The 22969-nt window shown below is 39.9% G+C and overlaps 1 protein-coding gene across 1 annotated transcript; it reads left to right on the forward strand.

Moving 5' to 3' along the window:
* ASRGL1 (asparaginase and isoaspartyl peptidase 1) lies at positions 1 to 22411 on the forward strand. Its single transcript, XM_068407258.1, is given in 8 exon segments — positions 1 to 102; positions 1338 to 1580; positions 7163 to 7305; positions 12315 to 12469; positions 16573 to 16691; positions 18557 to 18667; positions 21320 to 21384; positions 21386 to 22411. Coding segments are annotated over 7 exon segments (951 nt in total). The 5' UTR covers positions 1 to 102; positions 1338 to 1393; the 3' UTR covers positions 21557 to 22411.
* Positions 22412 to 22969: the final 558 nt, after the last annotated feature.

The raw sequence follows: 22969 nt of genomic DNA on the forward strand, positions 1-22969 counted from the left end.
CCGCCCGCCGCCGCGGTGCGCGTCCCCTGAGGCTGGGCCGGCCGGGCCCGCACCGTGCCGCCACCCGCTGCGCTCGGCTGCCGCGGGGACGGGGTGCTGCAGGTGGGCTCCGAGGCCACGCTCTCGCTCTCCGTGCGGGCGGGTGACGCTGCGCGGGGGCGCCGGGAGCAGGCGGGCGGGCAGGCCGGCGGGGCGCGGGGGGCGGGCCAGGCCCGCCCCGAGCGGAGGCGCCGCCGCGGTGCACGGCAGGGCTTGGTCCGCGGCTGAGGGGTGCCAGTGTTGAGTTCCTCTTCCCCTGACTCTCGCGGAGGGGAAGAGCGTAGCTGCCCATTGAAATACAAGCTGGAAAGGCCTCGCTAAGGGAACCTCGGTGATAACGAGACGTTTCTGCCCCACCTCGGGCTGTAAGGCCCCAGCAGCGCGGGCTGGGGCTTCCTTCGGCGCGTTCCTGCTGCCGTCCCGGCAAGCGGGTCCCGAGAGTCAGTGCCGCTCCCGGGGCTGCGGGAGTGCGAGCCGCCGGGCTGCCGGTAGCGCAGGGCTACTGGGAGGCTCTGGCTAAAGGGTGTGCGTATAGGATGAGGGAAGGGCTGTTCGATTTTGTGCTTCACAGCCTCCAAAAATAGGTGGCCCTGAGAAACTGTTTTCACGTTGAGTTTCCTCTGTGAGGTGCCCTAGATTCAGGCAGGAGATAAGTCTGCTTCTCCTTTGCCTTTTTCTGGAAGCAAAAACGTAATCACTGTCAGCAAAGATACATAGCAATACACTTTTTTGCTCACAGGAGGCAGTAAGCAGTAAGAGCAAACTGTTGACTGCCAGTTTTGAACGCCTTGTTTTCCTGCATGAAGTACAAAGTTTTGCAAGAGGTCAGAGGTTTGAAATCCAGGCAGTAGAGCTGGTTAAGCAGCTAACTGAGGTCGGGTCAGTTGCTCTTCTTTATCTCCAGTTATATTACTGTACTCGAAAAACAGAGCTACCCATTTAACATGAAGAGCAGTTAGCAGGATCAAGGGTTACTCAGACGCTTGTTTCTGTGTAACTTGTAATATCACCAGACAGGGTTCATGCTGAATCATGAGATTACAGAGTAATTTGGGCTGGAAGGGGCCTTCAGAGGCCACCTGGCCCAGCCCCCTGCTCTAAGTAGGGCTGACCTCAAAGTTACACCAAGTTGCCTGGGGCTTCCTCCAGTCCAAGCTTGAGTTAGGAGCTCCTTCGTGTGATTACTCAGCTTCCTGAAGGGTAAAATGATTGCAAACTGACTGTATCTGTTAACTAACCCACAGGGCTCTGTCCATGTAGAAGGGAGCACATGCTAAAGACTCTTCTTTCCAAAACAGGATAATTACGAGTAACCTGTGTGCACAGCTGCAAGCCTTGGGAGGAATTTGGCAGGATGAAGCCTGTCATTGTTGTGCATGGTGGAGCTGGCCGTATCTTTAAAGAACGAGAAAAGGGAAGTCGTGCTGGTGTTGTCAGAGCTGCACTGCAAGGTTATAGTATCCTGAAACGGGGAGGCAGCGCCTTAGATGCAGTTGAGGAGGCAGTAGGATCAATGGAAGATGATCCCCATTTTAATGCAGGTAATTTTTCAAGAATTAAGTGGGTTTAGAATCATTATGTATTTCAAGTGTTTTGCTCCGATGCTTCTGGAAATGCTGGCTTGCATTTTCTTTGAATAATGCACATTGCAGTGGAATAAATACTGGTGTCACAAAATAGTTTATTTCTCTGTATAATAAAAGACCATGGTATGTACTGTAGTTTCTCCTGAGTACACTTAGGTAGGTGAGTTACTCTTTTTTCATTTTTCAGTGTTTTATACCTGCCATTTCATTCTTGTGGTGCAGTATTACTTTTCTGTAAATCTCCCCTTAGCGTGCTGTGTATTCAGTTTTAACGCATGGACTCCTTAATGGAGGATACGTTTACTTAATGTTCATGTTTAAGGGACTTGAATACAGCGTGGAGCAATGTTTAAGCCTTAATACTTGACCTTTATTATTGCCAGAGGAATACTGGTTTAGGTGTTTTTAATGCTTGCAATTGCTGCTTTTGTAAATAATACAGAAATAATGCAGTAATGGTATATGAATCATGAATTTATACAGTAAGGGTTCATAATTGGTTTTCCTAATGATTAATGTTAATAGTCAAATATTTTTCTCTTCTTTGTATGATCTCAAATTTATTATTTTGATGAATTTCAGTGAAAATATTTCCCCACCCCCACCAAGGTATGTCAGGAATGAACATGGAAAGAAAGACCTGTCAGTGTTCAGTGTTTTAGATAACATAGCTATTTGTTAGTGCACACTTGGTTTGCAGAGATTCTCTTGTTCCCTCTCACCTTGTAATTGAGAGCAAGGGAGAGCTTTTACTTCATGTGAAACTTGCAGTGTTTTGTTACTGACTTGGGTTGAACATCTTGAGTTTTAGAAGATTCAAGCTGAAATCATGAAGCGAACTTAGAAGTGTGGTGTGTACTATTATAGAATTAACATCAGGGTGGCAGTCTCTCATTTAACTTTTACTTTTCTTCACCTGTTCTCTTAATCAGTCACTAGCCTTTAGGACTTTTTTTTGCTCAGGTCAGTAAATCAGTATCTATTTGGCCTTTGGCTCTCTATGCTTCTGGGTTATGTCTCAAAATATCTCTCTGGCGAGAGAATTTAGATTTGCTGTTTTGAAAATGCCAGCTACTTCAGGGCACGAAAAAACCTAATTCTTGAAAAGCATCTCTTCAGTGATGTTTTGCTCGTTATTAGTGCCCAATGTTAATGTGGAAGCAACTTAAATATAAATTTAAGCTTAAAGATTGTTTACATCTGTCGTGGATGGAGAGAGAAATGCATTTCACTCATAAGAGAGAGCAACAATATACTTGATTGATATAAAACATTGAGTTAATGAAGTTCAATAGTAAATGCAGCAGTGGTTTAACAAGATTCAATGGCAAGGTACGCTTGGTTATTTACTGCATAGAAGACAGGGTTAGGCAAAACTGTCAGGGAGACCCTCCCATTGAGTCACGAGGTTCAGGAAGGACCCCCTCTCTTTCTAAACTCCTTCTCAGAGACAAGTCTAGGTGCACCTGGATCTAGACTTGGTCAACAGTTTATGTCTAAAGAATTACATATGCACAATCAATCCTTTATATCACTTAGCTAAGATTTCAAGGTTTAGCATGCTACTAATCGCTTACCGAGAATCTGTTGTGGCAAGGAATCTTTCCACCTTGAGAGGCATCCCTACTCAAGGGGAGATCCTGGCGTGCAGCCTGCTGTCATTTCAGGAGAGCCCAATAGTCTGTCCACTATTTATAGAGTAAGATAATTGACTTATAGTCGTATTTGCATACCAGCAAAACATCTGGGTTGCTGTTACAGACAGCCCTTGGCTACCATGTTGCCATCCATCCCCTGAAGTCCAGTGTAAGCTTGATGTAGTCATCACGACCTCCACTGGTGGTTATGGCTTAAGATGGGGTGGGAGCACACCACCACAACGTCTTTCTTAATCATTCCATGTAAACAATTGCATACTTTCTTGGTTTCTTATACACTAGTTTTGATAGTTCTGTAAATCAACATTATTTAGATGGGGAATAGATTTTAGCTCAGTGTGGCTCTCAGTGATGAAAGCTTATGCTATAATGATCTGTTTAGGCTCATTTATTTAACTTGTACACAACTTTCTGAAGCATTTTGGCACTTATGCTAAGTAGGATCACAATAACTAGCAATATTCTATGTTTTGCATACCAGTTTGTTTTTAACCTTTCTATGGGATCTTGTCACTACACTGCTTTTTCTGAGCCATGCATTCACGTAGCATGCTGTCATTGAACTGACACCTGTGAGCAGTGTATACTCCTCTAAAAACAATCACATCATTTGAGGATAGGACCTTAGACTCTACCATATCCAGTGACTGATATACAGTTATAACTTAACATTTTGCTTAACATACAAAGTGCAGTATGTGTTTGTGATACTTTTTCATGGTCTGAGGTCACATATATCCTTAATTAAATGTGTGTTGAATTATATTTTTGTCTGAAGGTGTTTACTTCAGTTTGTTGTAACAATATTTATTCCTTGTTTATAGTATATTAAATGAGCAATTTTTAGCAAAATTTGCTTAAATGGGCTTGAGCCTTAGGCCCTTGTTCAAGTTTGACTGTGCTGATCTAAATGGCAAGTAGTGTGGTCACTTACAGATACATCTAATTTTGTTAACACTCATTAGATACAGCTGCTCTCAGTAGCTGGTCAAAATGAGCTGAAAGCTATCTGAAGAGGGCCCTGATTGGAGTGGCTGTTTAAAACTCACCGTGTGGTATTCATTTTTGTAAAAGAAAAATCAGTTTTACTGTAATGTTTTCTAGGAAAACACAGACATTGCTAGGAGACAACAATAAAGATTGGGAAGAATGGGCTTAATGATCAAGTTGTGTCCTTTTTTGAATGATAGGGTTTAGCAATGATGTGTAGATGCATCTTGATGTAGGCTTGGTGGAGGGGCTCAGCAGCTTTACTGTTGTCTAAAACTACCATTTTAGTGACTTGTGCAGCATAATGAAGTCATCAAGTTCTGCTTGTGATGAGGAAGTGGCCTTGATCATGTTTCCTTCATGTGATCTCTTTGACTAGCAGTATTAACTAGCTTGGTGTGAATGCTCCAGATATAGGAACTGTCATTATCGTGATCCTTTCACACGCTTTCCTCCTCAGCCTTTGCAGGATAGAGGACAGATCTATCTGTCTGTAGATAGAGGGAATTGGAGAACTCCTCTCAGTACCCCTGCTGTGATTTGGCTAATGTCAGATACATTTGTTATTTGTGTCCCCTTAGATTTGCTGTCTTCTGTTGTCTCTGTTTTTTTCCCTGTCCTTTACTTCACAAGTGAGCCAGACTTTTTTTTTTCAGTGCTGCTGCCAATGGATGCCATGGCCTCAGAAGCAGGTAGTCACTACACATTGTGCTGGAAGTCAGTAACCATAGAAGGAAGGATTCACCCTACCTCAGATAACCTTAAGTTTAGTATCTAGCCTTGCCATGGTGTAGAGACTTTCACGGTGGGCAGTGGAATGAGAAAGGGTGGCTATAGAGCTCTCTAAGGCAAGTGGGATGAATTGCTCTTAGGGGGCAGCTGTCTCTCTCCACTGTTTTAGCTCTGTAAAATGTTCAAGTCTTTCTGCCTGAGCTACTGCGTAAGTCTGTCATGTTTTGGTTTGTTTTTTTGCTTCTTTTTACGTTTAGTCTTCTCCATCCTTATTAGCAAGGCTTGTGCACTTGATGATTTACAACTGCTTATTCCCTTGTGATACAGTTATTGCCATTAATTAAAAAAAAAAGAAACCTATTTGCATTGTCTCATTTTGTATCTCATTAATTTTCAATTAGGTTAGTGATAGCACTGATAATTATAGAAGAAAATACCCAACATTTTGTTACTTGATTTTTTTTTTTTAAATTCCTTCATCTACTGTTTTTATTTGCTAATGCAGAACTTGTTATTTCACGCTTTTGTTACAGTAGTAAGTGGACACTTTCATTCCGCTCCATCAATTTTAGCAGTTTCTTGGAATGCCGTGTGACGTCAATCTGTTGATAGGATTGAACACTGTACTATTTTGCTGGGTTACGTTGTATCCTCCTTTGGAAGAACTGTAAAAGTAAAATAGCTTTATGTGCACTTGAAGTGATCTGTGGGATAAAGAATTCTGTTCATGATTGGTAAGCTCAGGGAGAGTGGGTTAGATGAGTGGACAGTAAAGTGCACTGAGAACAGGCTGAATGGCAGAGCTCAGAGGGTTGTGATCAGCAGTGCTCAGTCTAGTTGGAGGCCTGTGGATAGTGGTGTTCCCCAGGGGTCAGTACTGGGCCCGGTCCTGTTTAACTTATTCATCGATGACCTGGATGAAGGGACTGAATGTACCCTCAGCAAGTTTGCTGATGATGCAAAACTGGGAGGAGTGGCTGATACACCAGAAGGCTGTGCTGCCGTTCAGTGAGACCTGGACAGGCTAGAGAGTTGGGAAGAGAGAAACCTAATGAAGTTCAACAAAGGCAAGTGTAGGGTCCTGCAACTTGGGAGGAATAACCCCATGCACTGGTACAGGTTGGGGGTTGACCTGCTGGAAGGTAGCTCTGTGGAGAAAGACCTGGGAGTTCTGGTGGACAAGTTCACCATAAGCCAACAATGTGCCCTTGTGGCCAGGAAGGCCAACGGTATCCTGGGGTGCATTAGGAAGAGTGTGGCCAGCAGGTCAAGGAAGGTTATCCTCCCCCTGTACACTGCCCTAGGCCGTGTAGGGGGACACACCTGGAGTACTGTGTCCAGTTCTGGGGTCCCCAGTTCAAGAAAGACAAGGAACTACTGGAGAGTGCAGCGGAGGGCTGCAAAGATGATCAAAGGACTGGAGCATCTCTCTTATGAGGAGAGGCTGAGAGAGCTGGGTCTGTTTAGCCTGGAGAAGAGAAGAATGAGGGGGGATCTTATCAATACTTACAAATACCTTAGGGGTGGGTGTCAAGAGGATGGGGCCAGAGTCTTCTCAGTGGTGCCCAGTGACAGGACAAGGGGCAATGGGCACAAACTGAAGCGTGGGAAGTTCCATCTAAATATGAGAAAAAACTTCTTTACTTTGAGGGTGACAGAGCACTGGAACAGGCTGCCCAGGGAGGTTGTGGAGTCTCCTTCTCTGGAGATATTCAAAACCCGCCTGGACGCGACCCTGTGCAACATACTGTAGGTGAACCTGCTTTGTCAGGGGGCTGGACTAGATGATCTCCAGAGGTCCCTTCCAAACCCAACCATTCTGTGATTCTGTTTGTTGTTTTAACTTTCATACCTAGTATATAATTTTGGATGGGATCAGAAGTGTGTTATTCATCTTACAAAAATAAAACTCGGTTTTAAAGTAGATGTTGTACCCTGTGAGACTTCTGTTAATGGTTGGATTTTGTGGTTATACTCAGCAGTGTTTCTGCTGTTCTGTTTGTGTTCAGGACATACTTTTAATAAGTCAGACAACAAACTGGGAAAGAGAAAGTTTGCTTGATGAGCTCTAATAATTGAATCACCTGATGATTAGCTCTTAATTACTTTCTTCTTTTTCCCTTCCTCCCTGTTATTTTTTTTCTTTTTGGTCTTTAGGCTGTGGATCTGTTCTAAATGAAAAAGGTGAAGTAGAAATGGATGCCATTATAATGGATGGAAAAAATTTAGACTCTGGAGCAGTATCTGCAGTTAAATGTGTAGCAAACCCAATAAAACTTGCTCGACTTGTCATGGAAAAGGTATGCTGAATATCTACTTGAATATGAAGCATTTTTTCCCCTTAGAACTTCATCTGGTATATTGATACACCTCAGTGATGATGTTTATGTAGTGCTTTAAAGCAGGAAAGAAGGGAGAAATTAATGGTAGTAGTCGGAAACTATGGTCATGACCATGAAGAACTTTTATTTTAAGTGTTTTTGAGGTCTTCATTAAAAATAGCATTCTAAGGAAATGTAAGTTCTGCCATGCAATTGGAAGCTCAAGGAGAACTTGACCTATACGTTTGATCTTCTGTAGCTCCACAGCTGGTGTTCAAGATTTTAGGGATTTTTTGTTCACTTGTTTTTTGAACAGCTTTTATGCTGTCACTGAGTCTTCTTCTTGATCTTGCAAGATTAAAGTTGGATAATGTACTGTTGACTTTGCAGTGATATTGAACTGAACTAAGTGGCCCAATATTTGGCCATGTACCGCAGTCTTATGCTGCTCTAGGTGGCCTTCTCCATTGTGACCTAATCAGATGGTAGCCTCAGTGCAAAGCTCTGTGGTATTCCAGCAGTAGAAGATAACATTTGCACTATGTGATGCTGACAGATTGTCCATGAGAATCAAACTTATCAGGGCAGAAAAATTATTATTACTTGACCTTCTATGTAAAATCAGTCCCACCTTACTCCACTAAGAAGTCCCTCTAATATCTGCCACAGCAGACTTCTCTCGTTTTTCAGAAATGGTGCATCTGGTATGGATCATGAGGGAGTAGGTCATTTGTGTCATATGTGCCTCTGTTTTGCCATTACTAGACTGTGACAGTGATCAAAAAGTTTACATTTTTCATCCTGCTAGTACAGCTTTCCCATTGTTGAAAAGGGTCCATATTTGCAACAACACTTACTAACAAAGAGGATTTATGTTTCTTTAACCTTTTGAAGTGACTTTTGAGGAAACAAAACCTCTTTTGGTGATCTATAAAGATGATTGAAACGTAATTTGTCCTCAACAGCCTCCAAAGAATATAGGAATTATTTTTACACTTAATTTGAGGTTGGTTCTGTTTTTAAAATAAGAATGTTTCACTAAAGCATTCAATACTTTTTAAAATGTGTGTCCACTAGAAAACAATGTTAAAACTTGTGATGAATAAGCTTTTTGTTCCTTCACATGGGATTTATTCTGTCATTTAGCTAGAACAAATAAATAAGTATAGCTGGTAGACAGCTTAACAAGAGCAAATTTTTCAAAATTTGAGAATGTAGGTGGTGGGCTGGGGGAGAGATGTCTTCTAGCATGTTGAGGGGAATGTTGTATTTTTTTTTCCTGTAGCTAACTTATTTTAAAGCCCATTGTTCGGTTCATATTCCAGAATCACTGATTTTTTGTTGTTTTCTCTGTGACAAAATCCCATTTAAGTCAAGAAGAATAAAGACAGAACACCACTGTTGGTTCTTGAGAACATAACCTTCCAAAGTGTTTTTTAAAAAATAAACCAAAACCAACCAAAACCAAAATAACCCTCTCCTTTGTCTTTCTCATCTGTTATAAGGCCTTTCTTGTCACTGTGTGGTGCTTCTAGTGCTCAGAAATGTTGAGGCTAAATTTGAAAGGAAATCGTAAAATTCAACTGTACAGGACCAAGTATAATGATATAGTCCTAAACCCATGAAATTTTGTGGTAAAGAGTATTAATCTCTACCCAGTGCAAAAAAATCTGTGTAGATGACAAAGTTCAAATGTAAATTGCTTGATGTATCTTGAGGTGAGTTTCTGCTGCTTCTCTGTCAGGTATTGTGAATGGGAATACCAACTGCTGTTATTCTTCTGTTCATCTTGGGCAGCAATTTTGGGACACCAACCCAGGCTATTTCACGGTACTATTCAGAGTGTATTTTGTTTTGTTTTACTGTGCACAATTAAAAGTATTTTGAGCTCTATGGCCCATGGGTAATAAGACTGTTGTTTTCCTGCGGTCCTAAGCATGTTAGGATGCTTATTTCCCAGTGGTTTTGAGAAGCCTCACTGCCTTAAGGAATTTCGAAACATGCAGCTCCCAAAACCAACCAACCAACCAAAACCCTCCCCACCTGCTTGTTTTCTGTATTTCCATTCCTCCTGTGGAACAATATGGGCTCCATCTGGTGGCCAGAGTAGCTTTTCTAGATTGTTGTTGCGTACATTTATCCTGTGCGCTGTCGCATTCTCACTGGGCTCCAACTCGTCTGAATTCATGGGGTAGAAGAAAGGAGGGCACCAGAATAATTTCTATTCGTGATTCACTATGCTGTTGAACATGGCAGCCTCTAGAGATGAAAGGCTTTTAGTACATTAACTAATGCAGCAAATCCTTGAGAAAGCAGTTAAATTCCTGTTGAATTATTCCTGTTTGTAGTAAACAAAAATAGAATGATACATTGAAATGGCTTTTTTTTTTTAATGGGGCACGTAATCCCCCACAGCTCCAGCACTTCATTAGATGGGCATCTTGCGAACATCAGAGTGCTGATTCATTGGTATACGTGAGCTGTGTATATGTTTTCCCTTAGTGTATCATCCAACTCTTTACATTAGACAAAGGAGAATTTAGCTTAGAACGTAGACTTCTCAAGGCAAAGGTGCAAATTTTTGCTGTGCTTTGCGCACTGCTAGGATTGTTAAATAAAGAACAGTGATGGTCTGAATTTTAGGCCAGCTGCAGAAATTTGGGGATTTTCTCTTCCCTATTCCCCATGAAATTAACTAAACTTGCCAACATATATTGTTTGTTAGAAAGATCTCTGGGACCCCCCTTTTTTTTCTGTCCTTTTGGATTACTTTGTATAGATGTGTCCCAGAATAATTAGGTACTTAAGAAAGTTAGCAAACATATTCATGAAACTGCAGAAGAAAGATGAGACAGAAAAATGTGCTTTTGGGTTCTTTGGCAATGTTCTGCCAGCTTTTTTGATTGACAAGGTATATTGAAAAGAAAACCAAATCAAATTCTCCTTAAGATGCCTTCTTTTCAGTGAGGACTGCAAAAAAAACCAAAAACAAAAACAAAAAAACCCACAAAACCTATCATAGAAGCTTATTCCTGTATATGCAAGTGTTCCTTCATTTGTGCATCTCAGGAAGGTGGGTATGTTATCAGAATCTGCATATGGGGGGGAACCCTTTGAAAAGGTTTTAAGAAATAACTTCCATTTTTTACAATAAAACTTCAATTTTCTAAAAAACTTATTTAAAAGAAGATATAGAGTCTTAATTGCTGAAGAAAGCAAGTGGTGGAGGGAACAGCCTTCTGATACAGATAAAATCAAAAGAAAAGTTCAATATATTTCCTAAAAATAAAATCAAAAAAAAACACCAAAAAAAAACCCCAAACCCCAACCAAAACCAATTTGAATTATTGGATCGTGTGCTTCTGGAGGTTTAGTGCCAGTGGCGGAGGGGGGCAGTGTTGCACAAAGAAGTTTTCTTTCCAGTCAGAAGAACATTTCAGCTTTGTTGGAAATAGGTGGGTCTTTTATTGTCTGGTAACGTATCCCAGCATGTAAGCCTATTGCCCACTCTTTGACATACATAGAGGACTTCTTCCCTGTAACCCTTACTCTTGTTCCCTAAAGCCATACTCTGATGAATTGAGGACTTAATTTGTCAGTAAAAGGACATTTAAATTCTCAAAAATATTTGAAGTCAGGGACACCACATGTATGAATGACTGTTCAGAAATGTTTCTGAAGTGTAGTCACGTTTTCTACTTGTGTAAGCGCTGAAGGGGTTAGTGCAGAGGCTGTAATAGGCTGAAGCAGAGCTCAGTGTCTGTGGTTTGGCAAGAGGTTCAGCTCAAATCCTTCAAAACAATGCAGCACTATGGGTTGGTTGTGGTAGCAATTGCTTGTCATTGCTTTAGAAATCGACAGAAGTTGATGGTTTGCAACATCTTAAAGTCTGAAGTTTTAAGAGTGTAAATGTCCTGCGGAATGCAGCATGACACAAATACCTAACTTCTGCTATCCTCACTTCAGGCTGAGAGCAGAGTATGTGCCACTGCAGTCTCCTGTTTGGCTCTGCAGACCTGCTGCCTCCAGCATCACATGGTTCTACTTTTTGGACCTCTGCCTTTTGGTACTTTGCTGTGCTGCTGCATGGACATAAAAGCTTGCTTAATTTAGCTGCTGTGCTCTGAAATGACTCCATACTGTATGGTCAGACCACTGCTCCTCCAAAGCCTTGTGGTTTCTGATGAGCCGTTAACAGCTGTGTAGTGGTCCAAGAAGTTGATGCTTATTTTTGGACACAGATTAAAACAAAAAATCAGATTTTAGAGCTCCTACTAAAGTATAAGGATTAATGAAATCTTTATCTGGCAAGTTCCACTGAAATAGGAATTAACCAAGCTGTACAGGCTTTGAAGCATGGAATTACCTAAGGTTGTTGACTTAAAATCTGGTCTAAGTGCTTTGCTAAATAAAGGAATCAAAATCGAGCTTCTGCAAATGTCATTAGAAGAGAGCAAACATTTTTTGTGAAACCTGTGAGGACAATATACTGTACTTAAATTTGAAATTCTGGGTCTATAAGAGTAGCAGCTAGTTGAAGGAAGTATTTAAAATAAAATGGTTCAACTGATGTTGAGAAACACTTTAGTGTATGATATTTACATTTTTGGGTTATTTTACTCTTACGAGATGTAATACTTTCAGACAGAACAGGAATTTATTTACCTTTCTTTCCTTCCAAGTAAAATCCTTCTAGATCTCTTAGTTAATTGGACAAAACAGTTAAGTAGCGATTTAGTGATTGACTGGGAACAGTGCAAAGAAGTTCCATGCAAGTTTACCAGTTTTTCTTGTCCAATTATAACAAGTATAAATAGATAACTGCAGTTCTTTTCTACTAATGGTGAAGGGCATAGAAATCTAGAAAGTTTAAAACAAAATTCGGAATTTTCTTTGTGTGGATACTTCTAAAAATAGTGATTATACAAAACTGCTCAGTACAAGGCAAAACAAGAATTGTCAACGAATCTCTTGTCTGTCTTCTGCAGACGAAGCACATGCTGCTGACTGACCGTGGTGCACACCTGTTTGCTCAGGCCATGGGTATTCCTGAGACTCCAGGGGAGAAACTCATAACTGAGAGATCCCGGGAGAGATGGAAGAAGAACCTCGAGCCAGATTCCAACCCGGAAGAGTTTCAGAAGTAGGGGTTTTGTAAAATATTTTTTTCTTTTTAAATTTAGATAATTTAAACCCAAAGTTTGTGGCCTGTGTTCACACTTGAGAATACTTCATTTCTGAGTGTTACATGGTTTGATACAGTCTTCACAGTATGTCCCCAGTGAAAGTCATGAAAAATCAAGCTTTCAATGAATTTGCTCAAGTGTAAGTGACTGGAACAAACTTGAACAAACTTGATGCTTAAGAAGATTGTCGGTCACTTTGACATAGCATAGGTTTTGTGGCATTAATGGAGGACAAAGTTAAAACTTGTTACTGCTCTTAAAATCACCAGTTACAGAAGTGCATAGAGCAGCTTTAACAAACAGCAGGCTTCACTTTGTCTGGTTCTTTTTCACAAAGGCACTGTGATTTTAAAAAATCTCCAGTCCACGTTTTAAAACATGTCCATGAAAAAAAAATTAATAAAGCTGGTCTTGGTTAAGTAGATGATCAGATTTGGCTTTAAACTGGATTAGTTAGTTAAATCACATGAGATTTTGACCAGTAACTCCTTCTGAGTGCTGATTGTGGCTGTTGGTTATTGTAGATAGGAATGAAAACAATGACCAAGAAGTTCAGTGTAGTGGTGGGTGTGAAAAGAGATGCTAGTGGATAGTATTGCACACAAGCAAAATGAAAGTCACTTCAAGAATAAGTAAGTCTTACAAAGCAGAGAGGAAGGTGAGGTGGATGGGAAGGGAAGGAAAATAATCAGGTGTCAAAAATGGTTTTTATGCCCGTGAGGTAGCCATAAATAATAAATTGTTTTGAGCTTCCATTTGTACATCAGTGGTTGTGGCATAGGAAAATACTATATTACATTACATAAATGCTCTAGTACATGTTGTTCATCTGTTCTGTGAAATAGTAGTAATGAGAGAAACAGAGCTGAAGTATGTATAGATCAAAAGGAGGAAATTTCTTCTGTGGGCATGTTAATTAAAGTCCATGAAATGAGGCTATAAACTACAAGCTATATGTTGTTTTCAGTAAATTGCTAGAAGGAAAAACAAATTCATGAGGCAAGTGTAAATACAGTCTTGTAAACAAAGTGAAGTTGTTCCTTGACCATAAGGTCCCAGTCATAGTTCATCTCGTATCCAAGAGACGTTTTCTTTTGATCCATGGTCTGTCCAAGGACTGTGTGGTATTATAATTCATTACAAAGAATTTTGAGGATGGCGTAGCCCCTGCTGCCCCTTGATCTCCTGAATATATAGGCTGGAATGGCATGGCATCTGAGTCTCCACTTATTCTTTGTAACTGCTTAATTATTTTTTTTTTTCTTATAACAGTGTTAGGCATCTCCAGTTTCAGTATTGTCTTGTTCTGGAATATCTGATAATAGAAGGCTTGTGTATTTCTGAAGGGCTCAAGACTTTTTCTTGTCTTAGCCTCGCTGTTCTTTTTCTGACAACCAGTGCCCAAAACATAAGCACAAATTCACAAAGTTGAAAACAGGTTTTTTTAATGCGAGCCCACTTGTTCCTGTATTGCATGTGGAATGTTCTTTTTCCATGTTATGTCCACAGTGATTATGCAGAAACTTGCCTGAGGCGAACAGGCAGACGGTGAAGTAGTATTAGTCAGAGGCAACATAAAACCAGATCATACTGGGAATTTGAAGGTTGGTGTGTACTTCAGTCCTCTGGTCCTAACAATGTTGGAAACCTTGGGGGTTCACAGCTTTCCAAGCCAAGTTTGGTGTCTCCAGAAGACTTTCTCTTCTGCTGGTTAGAAGCCTGCATTTATTTATGTTAAAAGCCTATGATTCCATTGCACGTAGAACATGGCATCTGGTACACCTCTTGCTGAGAATAAGGTGTGGTTTGTCTCTCTCACTCCAAAGATTCTGACCATACCCTTGTCAAGAATTGCTGGAGGTTGCCTGAGAACCCCACAGAAAGGGGGCTGAGTCTGGCCATGAGGTAGCAGATGGGCTGCTAGTCCCTCTATGAATCACAGTGCAAGAGTAACTCAAGGAGGTATTAGTTAAAAGGACTCTGACAGCAATTGACAGAAAACCCTACTTCTGATGCAGGGCTAAGACAAAATAGCAGGTGCTTTATTAGTGGAATGGGGATAGAAAAGTACATGTAATTTCATGGGTACTGGATAATGAAAGATTTAGACAAAAGGGAATGAACAAATCCAAGTGATCCATTCTGTATCACAGTATATGCAGTAAAAAAGAATAATTCTTGAACAAAATCATTACTACTAATAGCATCCTCTGGTATACTACAGGTACTTGTTGAGTTTCTTACTACTATCACTAACAATAGATCATTGTAATATGATATCTCTACTTCAACAGTTTTGCCTGCCTTGCTAATGTTTGAGTCAACTAGCTATGCCACAGGTTGTTTATATCTTCTTTGCCTTTGCCCTGAACATAAACAAAGAAAATATGTGACACTGAAGCAATAAAAAAGTTTAAAGTGACAGTAAGAAATAGAGCGTAGTTGTCTGTTTGCTCTACTGCAGGTAAGGTATGTCAGACACACTCTGTTACTTATCCCTGATTGAGCTCTTGTACCTAAACAGCTGCTGCATATGTGATTTCACTATTCTCACAGTTGCTTAAGGTAAATACATACCTAGGAAAATGCACATCTGGATGCATCTTTCTTAATTTCTCAGGAGGATGTAACTTTAATTGGTTGAAGGGTGCCACATGAGTGTGCAAGGGAGTACTGATATTCTTTTCAGCAAATCACTTGTAACAGATGGATGGGTGGGAAGCCCATCTGCACCATCATATCAGTTTGAGATGAGGTCCATCTCCACATAAATGTCAGAGCAGTTTGTAAGGCCTGTGATTCATCAGTCAACTTTGAATTGCTGTGAATGAAGTGTAGGGACTGAGAGTATGATATTTTACATAAGCAGGAGGGAACAGGAAGTTGTTTCTCTGAGAAATTGACTGTACACAAAGACGTTGGCTTAATTAGCTTAGATTTTTGTGGGGGTTATAGAGAGACCCGTGCCAGTGCCCAGGCAACTTCCAAAGGTATTCCTGTTCCGGTTGCCTATTGGGCAGTTCCTTAAAGAATTGTTACAAATTCTTTTCCTGTGAGGAGGGATTTAGGGTTTTTTTGGTGTATCTCTCCTAGTCAGATACTGTTTTATGTTCCTACATGAATTGCCAAGATTGGAATATCTGGATGCTCAAACTGTTGCTTCTCAGTCATGTCTTGCTTCTCAGTGCTGCAGCTGTTACAGTAAGTTACAATAGCCTTTCTTCTCTGAGTGTGAATACACATGTATATTTTAAGCAGCCTATTATATATGACTTTTTTGTGCTGAAGAAATAAAGCAGTAGTTGAAACTTCTATTTTCTTAAGTGCATGAAGGTTTTTAAGCTGATGTGTTGTTTCAACAGATTCTAGTGGCCAAGTGATTTAAACCTCAAGATTGCTTAGCTACAGAGTACAAAGATGAAAATATGTATTAATGATGTGTTGTGAACAATACTAGTTGAAAGGCACATAAATAACCTTTTTTTTTTTTGTGACATTCAAACATTTAGGGGAATAAGGAAGAGGAAAAAGGAGGAACAGGAAGGAAATGATTCAGTGCATTCATAACATTACTCTCCTTTTCTGTATTCACTTGTTTACATGCATTGTCATTAATAATTCCAATTAATCTCCTGTTGAGACAGTGGAGACAATTCTTGTGTCTTTGAGTTGCTCTTAAGGGGCAAGTTGTGTGGCAGGTGTGTCACAGCCAAAAAACTACGCCGGAACTATCATGGCTAGAAATATTTCTGCCCAATGTCCTTTTGTTTTGTGGGTTTTTTCCTCCCCAAGTCGAAGTTTCCAGGCTATGAAGGGAAACGAGTCATGGGGGGGAGATATAGAGCAGAAAATATTTTTTTTTTTTTAAATATAAAGCTATGAGAATTGTTGCATATTGTTTGTTATTTTTGTAATGAGAAGCATGGTAAAAAATAGCTTTATGATGAGAAGTAATTTTTTGCAGTAATCATTTTTTAAAGCTACCTGGAAAATAAATTCAACATGCTTTGGCAGGTATGCTTTAATTCTACCTAATTTTGTGAACTGTTTTTCTTGGCAGAGACCTTGGAACAGTCGGTGCTGTTGCTATAGACAGTGAAGGAAATGTAGCTTGTGCAACATCCACTGGAGGACTCTCTAATAAACTGATTGGCCGTGTTGGTGACACAGCATGCGTAGGTATGGGGTGTGGGATCTTGCCTCTCATTTTTCGTAGCTATCTCATTTAAAGAAAGAAAAAAAGAAAAAAAAAAAGTATTACACATTTTCATGAGTGAAATGAAACATAAATACTCGTACATCTGAAATGGAAGTCTAACATTCAAATGTATCAAAGCTCAAGCTCCTTAATACAACATGGAGACTGCAAGTAAGGACTGGGAGTAGAGGTGTAATGCTGTCATTATTATCATCATGCACACTTTTCTGTCTGGAAAATGGTGGTGGTAGTGGGGAATTTCTTTTTTTCTGTCCTTTCCCAAATGCTAACATTTTTTTCCTGTGTTTCCTTTCTGTTCATTCTGGTAAAGCTCTGCTTTTTCATATCCATGCTGACAGCTAAGTCAAAAAATGTAGCCTGTTTCCATACTAAGATGCTGTTTTCTGGATCCTTAAGGGAGTAGGTATAATTGTAATTACTGTTTGTTATATCACTGAGCCAGAATTGTAAAATAACTGGCAACTTCAAGTAAATTCCTGTTCTTGGAGAGCCCTGATAAGACTGCCTCAGAGCCTAATAGATGCTGTATGGAATAAAGGAAATATTTTAAAAGATCTCTTACCCAAGTATAAAGAGACACTTGAAATGCTTTCCCCCGACTTGTTCCTTTTGTGGGACAGACTTGCCATTTGATTGCTTCAGGATTCTACCATACCACTGGGATTTGGAAAATAATTATTTTTAGTAAAACATGTTCCAAACTCAAATAGCGCTGCTGTTTGCAGTACATGATTATTATAAAACTAATACTAACTTTCTCTTGCACCCTAAGTTGCTAATATTTTGGTACCCTCTGCATTTTGACTATGATTTTCGGCTTTGTTTCTGACTGCAGCCTTCTGACTGCAAAATACCCGCTCATATTCAGGGCTCCTATAGTGTGGGACATAGGTCTGTGAAGGACAAGTGGAACTGGGCACCGTTGAGTGTATTGCTTGCAACTTTTACTAGACATCTGCAGGATAGCATACAGAAATGCTAGCTGTACTTTTAAAAATTAGAGCCTTTTGAAAGGGGGCTTTGACAGACTGATTGTGGCAGTGTTTTTCCACGTATAAATCGGGGTCCATTGAAAGGGTCTGATCTGATCAAGAAAGTATAGAAGGGAAGAAACTTTCATTGCTCTTCTATGCCTCTTTCCCCTCCCCCAGTACCTTGTTTATAATGCTGTGGTATGCTCCTGCCCTGCTCCTGGGAAATGTTTTTCTTAGGAGATGTGCTAGAAACATGGGTGTTGAGCAAGCAGAAGCTTGGTGGAGAACAGGGTGTGGAATGAACCAGCAAAACAAGGATGGTGAGGACTTGAAAGATTCTTCAATCTTTCGTGCTTTGTGATGCTTCACTAGAGCCCAGGCACTTCAAAGCGCTTATCTGCTTTTGTTCTTGTGGATAAGTCCTCCTCAAACTTTGGTTAATTCACCAATGTCCTCAAGAGGTCTTCCTTCGTATCTTCTCAATTGGTAATGTTATGTCCCTGGCATTCTGCATCCCATTGCTATCATCCTATACTGTCCCTTGCTATTCTGGAAAATATGTTTGCCCATCCCTGTGAATTGTTGGCCAGCTTCTGCTTCTTGCACCACAAGCAGATCACTAGTCTTTTAGCTCATAACTTGGCAGCTGACTGTTGTTGATCTCTTTCATATATTTTACTTTTCAAACTGAGGCAGAAATGAGAAAGAAGTTAGTTACTGACACTTTGCTGCCAGAAGTGCACGGAAGTGCCAGACCTTTAGGAAGAAATGTTTGGTACCTATTTTAAACAATGCAGAGCTTGTAAATTGTATTACAGAATATTGCTGCCTTGTTTTTTTCCTCTGAAAAGGAAGTGGAGGTTATGCTGATAACCATTCTGGTGCCACTTCAACCACAGGACATGGGGAGAGCATTATGAAAGTGGTCTTAGCCCGACTGGTCCTCTATCACATGGAGCAAGGTATATTCCAAACTTCCTGTAAGCTGAAATAATGAGGATAGGAAATGTTGCCTAATGACAGGTTTCAGTTTATGTACTATCATCCTAGAACAGTTGTCAGAAGAGTTGCTCCCAGGGGTATGTGGGTGGGTCACCTCTCTTTAAAAACAAAACAAAGTCCTAAAGTATTAATAAAGCTAAAATAGCCTTCAGTAGACAGAAGTATCTGTGCTGCTTGATGTTTAATCATGCTTTAGATCAATGTACATTGAAAGACATTATTGTCTACTTTGTTCAACTGAAATTCTAGTTAATAATTTTTTCCCAGTTTTAAACTAAAATTTTGTGAACAAAGAAATAGAAAACAAGTAAAAGCAAGATATTTTTAAGGAAGCAGTAGGGGAGGGCTAGAGATAGATAATCAGAGCTGAAAAAAGAAAGCACAGGATGTCACCTTTCTGATAAACTGTAATGGTTTTTATTTTAACAACTCTGATTTTAGCAACAGAAATGCTTTTAAGACATTTTAACTATGATTCAAATTTTCATTTTTGTTTTGGAAAATGTACTAAACTGACTGGGTGGGTATGTGGTAAACAGCTGACACAGTATGTCTTATGTGACTGTAATATAATCTGACTGTGGGATGACCCTTCGGAGCTTTACCTTCATGAGTTAGTCGGTCATCTAAACCCTTGATTATATTACAGCCTGTAAACATAGCCAGACAATGTACTTGTATTGCATGTAGTTGAAGAACTATTAATATAGATATCACCATTATTTTTAGAAAGCTGTAGCTTTTGGGCAGTACAGTGTAACTTGCTTTGAGATCAACCGAACTGGAAATAGTTGGAAAGCTTTCAGTTTACATTTTCATTGGAGAAGCAGTAAGTAGAGGGACAAGTAACAGCTGAGAGTATTTTTGTTATGCTTTATAGAGCTGTTTGCATATAATGGGTGCATTTCTCTGTAAATCTCTTGGCTAATGTGATAGTTTCAGCATAAAATACCAACCTACAGATTATTTCCCAAAAATGTAACAGGTTATAATCTCTCCTTACTCTCTATATTATGTCCCTGGCCATTCAATTTGTGAATGGCCTTCTAAGCTCTATTTAGTCTAAACTATGTAAACTAGTTTCTTCTCGGGCTCGAAGGTAACTGCATTGCAAAACCTACGCATTGATAGTAGTTACCTGGCTTGTGATAAATCAGTGTGAAAGGCAAATGAGGCTCAAATTATTTTTTTTAAAGAGAAAAAGAACAAAGAAAATGAACCCACATGTGTGCATGTTTAATTGGTTTGCACTTGTTCACCCTCCCCGTGCTTGCTCTACCTTCATTCATCCTGCCCACAAGTATAACTCAGCTGCCAGGAAAATGTCAGCAATAGACTTTCCCCCCACCCCCTCCCTCGTTTCCATGAGGTGCTGAAAACAAACCCTCAAGTTATTATAACTTTTTGAGTCCTTGAACGGTCAACTGAAGTTGCATATTTAAGAACAACTATAGAGCTCTTTCGTAATTCTGTTCAGCTATTCATTAATTCACGTAGTAAATATCTTCTTTTGGACCAATGCTGCAAAATTTACTTTCATATTTCAGGAGTGAGTTGCTTTGCCAGTCTTAACAGCTGTTGGAATCTCTGTCTTATGGTGGCAGCTGTTGGCTTGATGAAAAATCAGTGAAATACTGACCCTTTGAAGTCAGTGCCACTGACTTGAATAGTCACAGTGTCACCCGTAACGTCAGAGAAAGGAGCTTTATCCTGTCAGTCACCAGTGCTGTGAATAATTCTGACTCTGCTGGTTTTGTTTGGTTTTAACTCAAAATTTGCAGGGAAGGCATGAAGGTCAGTCTTTGTTCTGCAACTTAAGCTGCATAACATTACCAATGGTATATATCTTGGAACAATTAGGCCCAGCCAACTACATTCCTGAATATATATTCAAACTTGTAGTGAACAAATATTCTGCAGCTGTTACAGGCCTGTGTGTGTGATGTACACATTAACTTTGATTTATTTAGAAAATATTCCTGTTACTATGAATTAAGTGTAATGAAAAGGTAAAGTTGCTTTTCTGGTCCTTTCTCTGATGTCTAGTACATTGAATCCTAATCTTGCCTGATACTTCCAGAAGTTTCAGGAAGGGTAATGCTGATGTCTGCTTTTGATAAATTATGACAATGTGAAGTACGTGCTTGGAGCTCCATTGCGGCCAATGGACTTGGAACATAGATGATGACTGAAATTTTGGATTGTTTTCATGTAGGTTTTTTTTCAAATTGTAAATGCTTTAGACCTAGCTTGTGACAAACCTTTGATGGAAAGCTTGCAGATTGGCATTTTTCCCTTCAAATGATGGCGTAAGAAATGCTGTGTCTTGAACATAGAGTTCATGAGTTAGTCTATATCAAATACTGAAACTGAATTACAATCTGAAGCTATTTAAATCCTGTCTTTGTAGCAGCACCATACCATAGCAGCTATTAGCAACTGTCCAGGGCCTTACTATAAACAGTTCCTTTGCTACACTGGAAATTTCTTTCTGATTTAGTTGAAGGAAGAATTAGATTTGGCTGGCTCCATAGGGAGGCATGAAACCTGAAGGGAATTTAAAAACTGATTTCAAGACAGATACCATGAAGTTATATTGTTGTTCTTTTCAGGAATGTCACCAGAGATGGCTGCTGACACTGCATTAGACTACATGAAGACACGAGTTGGGGGCTTGGGGGGGTGTCATTGTTGTTAACAATTCAGGAGAGTGGGCAGCAAGGTTCTCCACCAAACAGATGTCCTGGGCTACTGTAAAGGATGACTGGCTGCATTATGGGATTTCTGCTGGGGAGAGGCATACAAAATCTGTTGATGAAGCGCTTACATCTGAAAGTGAGGGATTCTGAGGATGAAGAAACATCGACTGAGGAAGAATGAAGATCTCCAATTTTTGCTGGAGGACAATGACAGTTGATTTCATCTTTCTGAAAGATCTGTGCTCTTTTGATTAGTTCACAGGCATTGCCACACTTACAGTCTAAATAAAATCTGGACATAGTTCTTCAGCGGTCATGGATATATGTATAGTGTTTAATAATACCTTCGGGAAGTCAGGAGATCCTCCTTTTCTAGGTAAGAAAGAATGGTCAGTAATCCTACATTAAAGGGAGCCTGGGTTTCAGTATTAGAGGAATTCCTTCCCATGCCCATTCTCAGAGACTGGGGCAAGGATGATTTGAGATGAATGCTTATTCATTAAAAACTGATCTTGGAAAATTGCATCACTCTCCAGAGTCTCTTGAGCAGTCATCCCATGATAACAAAGTGCTAACTCTCAGTGAAATACCACCAAAAAGCAGTGAAGAGCTAAGACTATGTCATTGTCACAGGCTTAAGGTAACTGTCGGGGGAAACAATAATGAAGTAAAGAAAATAACTTTTCTCCAGAGTTGGGAAATGGGATGCTTTCTAAGGAGTCCTATTTTACTCCATTCATTGGCATCAGACTTACAATCAAAAAACAATATTTCAAAGTATATGTGGATAGTTAACAGGAAGGATATTACTATCTGGAGCAGTAATAAAGAAGGTCACAATTTCAGTTCATAAAACAGCAATCTTTGGGCCTTAAATACAAAGGTGATAGGCATGTTTTAAGCCTAAACATGAGACAGAGATAATGATTAACTGGAAAAATAACTATCTAAAATCAAGTGATAAAAGCAAGCTGTACTCAAACAAATAAAACTGCATCTTAAGAAGCTTCTTGTGTCAAGTCTGAAATGTTTTCTTTTTAAAAAAGAATTAACGTTCTGCATTACTTCTAATGCAGTTTCTTGATTAAGATTGTGTATTTTTAAAAGAGCAAAATTTCTTTTTCCTGTTTCTGACTTAACTACGCAATTTTTTGTGTTAAAACTGTGTAATAATTTTATGGACTTCAGCTGGTGACTAGGTTTCCTCTGTGGACAGATTTGCATGTTATAATTGCATGCCGTCATATGGTGGAATGTTCCCTTTACAAGATAACCCAAATAAACATAGCAAAAGTCTTAAATCATAGTTTGAAACCACTCATACCTGTGTCCCGCCTACACTAAGCCATGTTATTGAGCTGGCTCCTACAGAATGGTAAGGTTGCCAAAGCTGTCTAAGCCCCTCTCTACTTTGAGCCAGGGTTTAATAGATGTTGCAGATGACTGGATGTGGACAGTGATGGTTCAAGAGTAGGTGGCTCATGCAAAACATAACCATGGAGTACTTGCGTACTTTGTTCCACAGGAGATAACATAGAAGATGGCTACTATCTGATCATTAGC

This window comes from Nyctibius grandis, chromosome 1, assembly GCF_013368605.1.
Source record: "Nyctibius grandis isolate bNycGra1 chromosome 1, bNycGra1.pri, whole genome shotgun sequence".
In the NCBI taxonomy this organism is placed as follows: Eukaryota; Metazoa; Chordata; class Aves; order Nyctibiiformes; family Nyctibiidae; genus Nyctibius; species Nyctibius grandis.